Source organism: Echinops telfairi, unplaced genomic scaffold (assembly GCF_000313985.2).
Source record: "Echinops telfairi isolate 266 unplaced genomic scaffold, ASM31398v2 ScPeMD7_7458;HRSCAF=8496, whole genome shotgun sequence".
In the NCBI taxonomy this organism is placed as follows: Eukaryota; Metazoa; Chordata; class Mammalia; order Afrosoricida; family Tenrecidae; genus Echinops; species Echinops telfairi.
Window position 1 is genome coordinate 26,723,271 of NW_022111358.1, and position 8,786 is coordinate 26,732,056.

General features: G+C 61.3%; 1 protein-coding gene across 1 annotated transcript; it reads right to left on the bottom strand.

Annotated features, from left to right (window-relative positions):
* Positions 1 to 327: 327 nt before the first annotated feature.
* On the bottom strand, positions 328 to 7,929 carry PCGF2 (polycomb group ring finger 2). Its single transcript, XM_045299330.1, has 10 exons — positions 7,531 to 7,929; positions 5,862 to 5,981; positions 2,930 to 3,081; positions 2,324 to 2,420; positions 2,038 to 2,093; positions 1,904 to 1,954; positions 1,609 to 1,735; positions 1,451 to 1,505; positions 1,275 to 1,370; positions 328 to 435 (listed from the first exon to the last, which is right to left on the bottom strand). The coding sequence occupies exons 1-10, from the start codon at positions 7,560 to 7,562 to the stop codon at positions 328 to 330; spliced, it is 894 nt and encodes a 297-aa protein (XP_045155265.1). The 5' UTR covers positions 7,563 to 7,929.
* Between the last annotated feature and the right edge of the window lie 857 nt (positions 7,930 to 8,786).

An 8,786-nucleotide genomic window follows, 5' to 3' on the forward strand; every position in this document is an offset into this window, starting at 1 on the left:
GTGGGAGACAGGGAGCCCAGCAGAGAGACCTGAACCTTAGAATACTGAAGACCCAAACAGCTACTGTCAGGTGGGCTGAGGCACAGAAAGCAATATGTAATCTTCCACATCCCCCAAACCCTGTTTTCTGACCCCAAACTAGGCCCTGGGCCAAAAGGTCCTTTCCTCCAGCATGTGAGAGATGACCTGAGGTCCAGGAATGGGCGAGCGTGGCTCTTGGGGGGGCAAGGGGTGGACTGTCTGGCACGGTGGGAGGTTACCTGTAGCCACAGCCTAGTGCCAGATGCTGCAGGGCCCCTTCCCCACCTACCCCGCCCCCTCCGGGTGCTACAGGGCACTCCCCGCTGGGCTCACCCGCCTCCAAGGGTAGATGTAAGCTATGTCCATGAGGGTGTAGTACTCCTTCAGGGGCTCGTCCTCGTAGAGAACCTCCACCTGGGAGAGGGGGGCAACGCCAAGTGATGCAGGCCGGGCTCAGAGCCCTTGGGGGTTGGTGGGCGTGCTGGCGGAATGGCGGTCCTCCCTCAAGCCAGGACGTAGTATGCTTATCAGACCTCTCCTGGCACAGCTCCTGCCCGCCGGTGGGAAGGGATCACATATCTAATACCCAGCACCCCAGCCCCTGCCCCAGTGGTGTAGTCGACCTCCCCAAGCAAGGAGCTGCTGGGCAACTAAACAGGCTAGTGAGAAGGCGCTCCAGCACAGGTGCTCAGCCCGAGGGGCAGGGTGGGGGGAGAAGGGACCGGCCAGCGGATCACAGGGGCCCACCCAGGAGGTACTGAGCAAACACCATGTGGGGCTGACTCATCGCTCTGGGATGGTCTGGGCACCGGGCATTTTAAGGCTCCCTGGGATTATGATGTGCGGCAAGTTTGGGGATTGTGCAGTGGCCCGGGCGGGGACTGGCACCGCTGGAGTCTCGTCAGAAGAGCAAGTTCACCCAATGAACAAGCTCGCCCAGGGTTCCCTGTCCCCATTAAGGAGGAGCACTGTCCTAGGGCTCCTCCACCCCAGGCCACAGTGCAGGAGAGAGCTGGCTCACGCCCCGCCCCGCCCCGTTGGCACAGTGCACCTGTGAACACTGACTTGGCAGACACAGGTGCCCCTCTCCCACCGTGGTTTCCTCTGCCCTTCGACCTGGCCTCCTCTACAGCCCCTGCCAAGCCCTGGGTGACACCAGCCAGCCCTGGACACAGTCTAGGGCAGAGGTTGTCTGTCAGACACACCTGTGAGCCACCACCCGCTCTCTGAAGGCCTCGGGGCCTGGGACCCACCTTGTACTTGCCGGGCACGTCCATCTTGTTTCGGAGGAACTTGGCGAGATGCATGACTGTCATGGCTGCCGGGCAGCGCAGGAAGCGCACTCCTGTCTGCTGGGAGAGGCCTGTGGGCTTCCAGCCGAGGCCCAGCGCCCAGCCCAAGCCCCACCCTGGGTAGGCCCGGCACTCACCTTCTCCTTGTCCCCATCCCCGTTCTCCAGGGGACCCCTCTTCTCCTCTCGGTCCCTGTGAGGCAGGGAATGATGCTGGGGGTGGGGGGGTGGGGGAGGGGAGGCAGGGTGGGTGACCCCGTCTGGGTGCCGTGGAACCGAGTGGGGGTCCGACTTGCCTGACACCCTCGTAGAACTCGATGGAGAGGCTGACAATCCCGTCGTCGCTCAGGGCCCCCTTCTCCTGCTCCAGGACCTCCCCTCGGTCCTCGTTGGAGCCGTTCGGGACTGCAGAAGGAGTGAGCTCTGAGGAGCAGGCCAAGGAAGGGGGCCACCCTGAGGACTCAGGGGTCACGCAACTGGCGAGGCCTGTCCTGCACGCCTCTGGGGGGCAGGTGTGGTGGAGCCTGCAGGCACGTGGGAGTGGGCAGCCCATCGTGAGAAGCCCCGCGGCCGCACTGCGCACACACTCACCCTCGGTCACGGGGTAAGCTGCGTAGAAATCCCGGCGCCTTTTCATCTCATCTGCAGAGGGAAGCAGGTGGGGAGAAGGTGCAGGCCAGGAGGCTGGGGCAGGGGGTGGGCAGGGAGGAGGAAGGGGCAGATACCTTTAAAAAGCCCAGGAACCAACTTGTACACGATGTCTTGGAGGGTTTTGTCAGATCTGAGGGGGCGGGGGATGTGCAGCAGTCTGTCCCCAGCTCCCTCACCCCAATCCCCTCAGTCAAGTGACCGCTCCCTGCCCTCCCTTCTTGGGGGCCCTTGTAGGCCTGTCTGTCTTTACCCCTCGGGCAGCGAGAGGCTAGGACAGGGCCCAGAACTGTGGCCAGCGCTTCTCCCACATGGGCTGCCTTGGTGACAGGGCGAGGTGAGGCGCGCCCCGGGATCACCCACCTGATGCTCAGCAGGGGTCTGGTCTTGTGGACCTGCACGTCGCACATGGGGCAGTACTTGTTGGTCTCCAGGTAGCGCACGATGCAGGTTTTGCAGACTGGAGGGGGCGTGGTGAGAGGAGAGTCAGGCCCGCCCCCTCCTCCCCGGGCCCAACCCCGGTGCTCTACCGTGCTCTCCCGCTGAGGTGCACAGGGCCCTTTCCCTGCCAACATGGTGACTGCGTTAGAGATAAAAGCTGCCCTGGATCCAGCCCTGGGGGAACGTGTGTGTGTGTCTGCAAACGACAGACAGAATGTTGTCACCCACCACATATAACATGAAATCCCAAGGCCCAAGGAGTATAAAACCAAGAGCCAGTCTCTTAAGACACTTCCCTAGGTGCCTGACCCCTGGCCTCCTGCCCACAGACATTCAAAGACAGAACCGAGGTTTCGGGTGGAAGTCCCTGAAAGGACTGGATAGGCTGAAGGCTCCCGCCCCTACCTGCACGGCCACCCGGGAACCCTGAGTCAGACTCAGGGCAGGGCAGGGTGGCCCACCCTGTAGCCTGGGAACAGTGGCTGCCCACCCGAGGATGCCTCCCCCCACCCCAGGCCCCCAGCTCACAGGAATGCAGGCACTCCACGATGGTAGTGGCATCAATGAAATACCCGCCGCAGAGGGCACACATGAGGTGAGGGTTCAGCTCCGTGATTTTGATCCGTGTGGTTCGATGCATGATGCCAGGGTAGGGGGTGGGGGGGCCGGGGAGTGTCACCCTGAGAAACAAAAAGTGGAATCAGAAACCCAGGGCCCCGATGGCTCATCACATACTTCATTTCCCATCTAGCCAAGCACCATCTCTCCCAGAGCCCAAGGTCCTCCCTCTAGGGCCTCCCTCCAGCCAGGACGGGGTACAGGGAAGTGGCTGGAGGGCTCCCCAGTGGCACTGTCAGGTAAGGAAGCCTGGGCTGCACCGGTGGAACCCCACCAGCCGCTCTGTGGGAGGCCGTCTGCTCCTGTAGAGATTGACACCGGTGGATACCCAACGTAGGGTGGTTATGAACCAGAACAGACTGGGCGGCAGGGGGTCTGATTGGGCTTTGGGTGATGCCGGGGACCCTGCCAAGCCATGGAAGCCAGAGCAACAAGGCTAGGCTCCATTGCAGGAACAGCAGGATGGGCTGAAGTTAGACCAACAGAGTACTTCCCGGCTCTCAAGAGGCTTGTGGAGAGACAGGAGAACGGGGCTTTTGTCAATCTCCCTGCTCCCAATCCGGTTTCCCCAAAGTGGTAAGGCCTCAGTGGCTAACCGTGTGCAGCTGGAGCCCACCGGCTGATCCTCTGGAGAGCAGTGACCATCTGCTTCTCTAAAAGGTGACCGATGGCCTGGGAGGCACTCTGGGGCATTCCTACCGGGTCCCACAGGGCCAGGGCTAGGCAGAGCCCCTGGGTGGGTGGCGCCAATGGTCAAGCACTGGACCTGAGATTGGCGGTTCGAACCCACCCAGAGATGCGTGGGAAGCCAGGCGTGGCAATCTGCTACTAGAGATCACAGCCTTGAAGACCCCGCCCGCCCAAGCAGGGTGGCCCTGAGCAAGCATCCACTTCACGCCACCAACCACACAGGGCCGTTGGATGAGAACACTTAACGGGAAAGAGGAGATGACGGAAAACCCCTAAGTCGACCACCTCTTTCCAGGCCGGCCTCCCCTCCTCCTCTGGGAAGCCGTCCCTGAAAACCTGGGGAAGAAAGCACCCATCACCTGGCCTCTCTGCTCAGCATCCTGCCCAGGCCCTGAAGGACGTCCCTTCCCTTCTCCTGTCGCCTGCTCGAGACAGACTTTAACAGCTCCCTAGACACTCCCCACCCTGACCCTTCTGGGCCAGGCATGGGGCTCAGGCAGGGACTAGCGGGGATGGTCCCACACCTGACCTCAGGCCCAACCCCAGGCTCTGCCGGTGAAGGCAGTCAAGGAAGGAGGCCAAAAAAGGGCTGCTACCACCCCTCCCCAAGATGCCCACCCATGCCCCAGGACCCTACTCGTGGACAGAGGACTTTCCCACATGGCCATCTCCCACAGGTGACGCCTCTGTAACGGGTCTGCCCCAGCAACAGACCGCAGTCCTGGTAGGCAGGCCTTATCCCCGCTGCTGCGCACCCTGCCAGAGCCTGTCCTGGGCAAGAGAGGCCAGTTACAGACATCCAGGCAGAGAATTCCACCTGCCCGGAGGAGGGGCAGCCTCTTCCACCCCTCTGCTTTCCCAGAGCAGAAGTGCAGGGACGGAGTGGGCTCGGGAAGGTGGCCAACAGTTCCTTACAACACGCTCACGCCCTTTCTCCCCTTGCCAGGAGGGTTTCTAAAGCCACCACACTGGGTTTTCTAGGACAAGAAATTCACAGCCGGGACCAGCAGTTTCTATAGAGACCCCAGGATGAGTCTGGCCAGGACCCAAGCAGCCAACAGAGGCACAGGGAGCCTGGCCAGAGACCGGAGAGGCCACACTGGGAGAGGTAGCAGGTGGGAGAGTAGACAGAGAAGCAAGCATGCCCAGGGCAGGGCAGAGCCTCCACAGTGACTGAGCAGCCCAAGACCCGCATTAAGGGAAACGGTCCTCCCCCAGGAGACAACTTTGGTCAGCAAGGTCCCCCCTCACTATTTTGCAGAAGCCTTGCAGGCTACTCCACTGTTTGGTCGTTTCCATAGTAACTCTGAGCCTGGCAAGATGCCCAAATATTGTTACAACCATCCCCAGGAAGAAAGCTGGAAAACCCACGGCAAACGGCTGTCACTTGGAGCCGGTGGGGCAGTCCCCTGGAGTCCACGTCCAGACTGCCCAGGGTACTTCACGCAAGGTGTACCCTGAAACATGTCAGGGGCTGATCCTGCTAGGGGTCCCTGTTGTGACCAGTAAACTCCCACCCCCTTCTCTGTAGGATCCACACACACGTGCACCCACACATGTGGAGATGGGCTCCTCTCAAAGCCTCTGCCACCTCATTCACACACTGACTGATTTGCTCCTAGGACACCCCCACCCCCACCCCTGCAGGGGCAGTTCCCATCTGACTGACGGGTGTGCTGTACTGAGCATGGTGGGAATTCAGACCAAGAGTTGCCCTCTCTCTGGTACCAGGGAGAGAGCTGCAGGGCTGGGCTGAATGAAACAGGCTGCCTCCTTCCCTTTAAGAACTCAGCCCCCCTCCCCTCCCCAGGGGCCTCAGCAGTTACATCTGGGGCTGGGGATGGGGAGAAACACTGATTGCCATGGTTACCTGCAGGGCCCTGCCAGCAGGTGCCTAGAGCAACAGTAAACAGGAGCTCAGTTCCACACCCTCCCCACAGCTCCCTACACCTTCCCGAAGGAGCGCCCCAATTCCTTCCACTGAGCGTGTCAAGGAGAGGGGAGGGGTGCTGGATTGCTAGCTGACATCCCGTTAAAGAGGAGGCTGGAGGGGAGGCGGAAACAGCCTAAGAGGCAAAAGTGGGAGGCCAAGGCCATGGAGAAGGGGGCGGGGGGGCTCTATGGAGTTGGGAGGCTCTGAGATCAACCCCACCTGGGTCTCCCACCAGACACACCACAGTTCCTCCGACCAGGAGCCACGTTCTTCAGGGTCTGCTGCCCCAAACCCACTGTCTTGGGAAGGGCTGGTTTTGGAGTGGTCCATGCTCCTGGCCTGAAGGGCAGGAATGGAGTTTGACTGGTACCCAGCCCAAGCCCAGCGGTCTCCCTTTCCTTCCTCACTAGGAGACCACCACCCTCCACCTTGCCGTTCAGATGGGTCTCTCTCTGGAAGCTCTTCCCCCAGTGCAGACCTCTGGGGTCATCCCTGCTGAAATGACCAGCCTCTGCCAGCCCAGAGGCTCTCCTGGCCAGCCAACTGCATTCTTTGCCTGGCTTCCCTGCAAGCAAAATTAGCCCAACCCCCTCGTGAGAAACTTAAAAGTCACCCAAGGTCACAGGATGAGCTCTTAGAAAGCACCTTGCCTCCTCCCAACTCTTCCAGTTGACAGATGAGGAAACTCCGAGGGAAGGGACTTGCCTAGGGTCACAGGGAAAAGCAGGGGCAGGTGTGTGTGTGTGTGTGTGTGTGTGTGTGTGTGTGTGTGTGTGTAGGTCGTGTGTGGGGTCGGGAGGCTGGCAGCTTTCTGGCTCCACTCCAGAGCACTTTCCACACTGGCACCCTGACTAGGTACCTCCCTCATCTACAGAACCAATACACCTAGCCTCACTGCAGCCAGCCAAGTCTCCCACTCTGGAGTAGCAAGAGGGAACCGAGGCTAGCTGCCCTCACCTCACCCCACCCCGTGGTGCAGATGGAGAAACCGAGGCTCCGGAGACGGCAAGAACTTCACCAAGGAAGCAGAGTGTAGTGGCCTGAGTCAAACCTCCAGATCTCAGACTCCATCCCTCTTCCTGCTGAAGGGGTCCAACTGCTAGTCCAGTGTGTCTGTGAGCTAGCGGGTTCGTGTATATTTGGGGTGATGAGGGTCCACCTGAGAACACGTCCAACCTCTCAATCTTCCATTGATTCCCCCTACCCCCACCTTCACCCCGGGCACTAAAAAGCGGATTGCCTCCCTGAGCTGGGCTCACTACCCTCCCCTTTTCCTACCTCTCAGCTCCCCCAAGCTTAACACCTAAACCCCGATGTACAGGAAGCTGCACTGCCAGATACACACACACACACACACACACACACACACACACACATCTCTCACCCAGTCACAACAACACACAAGACCAGACACTACACAAGCAAGCAACACACACACAACAGGGCCAGCCAGACACTTGGCCAGACACACACAAGGCTAGACACGCCCATCACATACACAGCCAAACCAAAGCCAGGCCCACACTTGCCAAATGTATAAGCCACACCCACCAGGAGCCCACAGTCTGACACCCCAGCCGAAACCGGAGCCCCTCCTGGTGCTCAAGTGTACACACACACACACACACACACACACCCTGGTTCACCGGACAAAAATGGTTATCACAAGACTGGCAGCAATGAAGGCAGCTAGACTCAACCTCCACTCTGGGGGTGGCAGGCTGGGGGAGTGGGGGCCATCTGATGGAGGAAGTTGGCCACATCTGACCGCTCCTGTCCCATGACCACGGTCCCATCAACGAACAGCTATTGGCAAGGCCAGGGGCAGCAGAGGGTTGCACGGCTTTCTGCCCGACTTCAACTTGCACCCCATCCAGCGGTGCCTCACCTGGGGTGTCTTACATACAGCTCCAACCCCATACCAGGGACCCCCCCCCTGGGGGAAATCCTTCCACCAAGCAGCTGCAGCAAGGCTGGCTCTAGGCTCCTTCTCCAAGTACCAACACCTTGGAATAGAGTGGAGGGAGGGAGGCTGTCAAGACATTACTCTCAAGAAAGACAGACTGCAAGGGGTCCAGGGAAGGAGGCCCCAGGACAGAATGGGAGACATCTAGGAGACCCTCCCAGCCACAGCAGGGGGGTCGTCCGGAGACAAAGAGAAGGGGAAGCGCGGGGTAACACTGCCACTGTATTTATAGGCAAATTCTCCACCCCCACTTCTGCCCGCCAGAGCAATTCTGGGCAGTTGGGGGGCAGTGGGAGAGGGAGAAAGGCATGCCTAGCCCACCAGGCCAGGCAGGGGGCGTTTGCTGGCCGGAGGGTCCCACCCCCTCGGAGCTAGCGGCAGAAGAGCCAGGGTTGGGGGCTCCTGCTGCAAGAGTGGCCAGTCCACCAGACCCCGCTGCCACTGCGGGCGCTGGGAAAGATCGCCGTACGTCTCCCACCTGTCCACTCGACGCCTCCCCGCTGGCCTCTCCCCGCTCTGGCCCCACGAGGCTGGGTCCGAGGACCAGGGACCTCAGTTAGTGGCCGCTCCCACCTTCCCCAGAGCCAAACTTTCCGCGGGGCCCGAAGAGGGGGGTTCCGCTGAAAGCAGCTCGGGGAGGGGGCGGGGCGCCCAGGCCCGGGACGGGAAAGGACCGGCTGGGGGAGGTGCCCGAGAGCACTGGGACCCCGGCCCGGGAGGGCGCCCCTCGGCCCCACCGCCATCGGAGAGCCTGCCCCTGCGTCGCGGCCTGAAGCCACCCCCTGTCCACGACGCCCCCGGGCCCACGGGAGAGGCAACGAGGGACCCTTCCCCAGGCGAGGGGGTAGATGGAGTCGGAGGAGGGGTTACTTGGTTCGTGGGGAGGGCTGGCGGGTCAGAGATACACCCCAGCCCGTACCCCCAGAGCCCTCGGGCCGGCTCGCTCCCTCGTGGGGGCAGGGTCACCGGGGGCCGCAGCACAAAGTGGTGGTGGTCGAGGGGAGACGCAAATGGTTAAAAGCGAGACTCCATTTCGGCCATCTTGGAAGGGAGGAAAGCGAAAAAGGGAGAAAGAAAGGCGGACCGGCGAGCTGGGCTCGGGGTGGGGAGGGCGCCCCCCGCCCCCCAGAAGGCCCCGCTCAAAGCCTCCCCCCTCCACAAGGGCGTGGACCGAAGGC

Excerpts from the sequence above, each read along its gene's own strand:
- PCGF2 (XM_045299330.1), bottom strand. The coding sequence starts at position 7,562 with ATGGGGTTGGAGCTGTATGTAAGACACCCCAG. Across the intron at positions 2,094-2,323 it reads AGACCCCTGCTGAGCATCAG|ATCTGACAAAACCCTCCAAG; the intron begins GTGGGTGATCCC and ends CCGCCCCCTCAG. Across the intron at positions 1,955-2,037 it reads GGTTCCTGGGCTTTTTAAAG|ATGAGATGAAAAGGCGCCGG; the intron begins GTATCTGCCCCT and ends TTCCCTCTGCAG.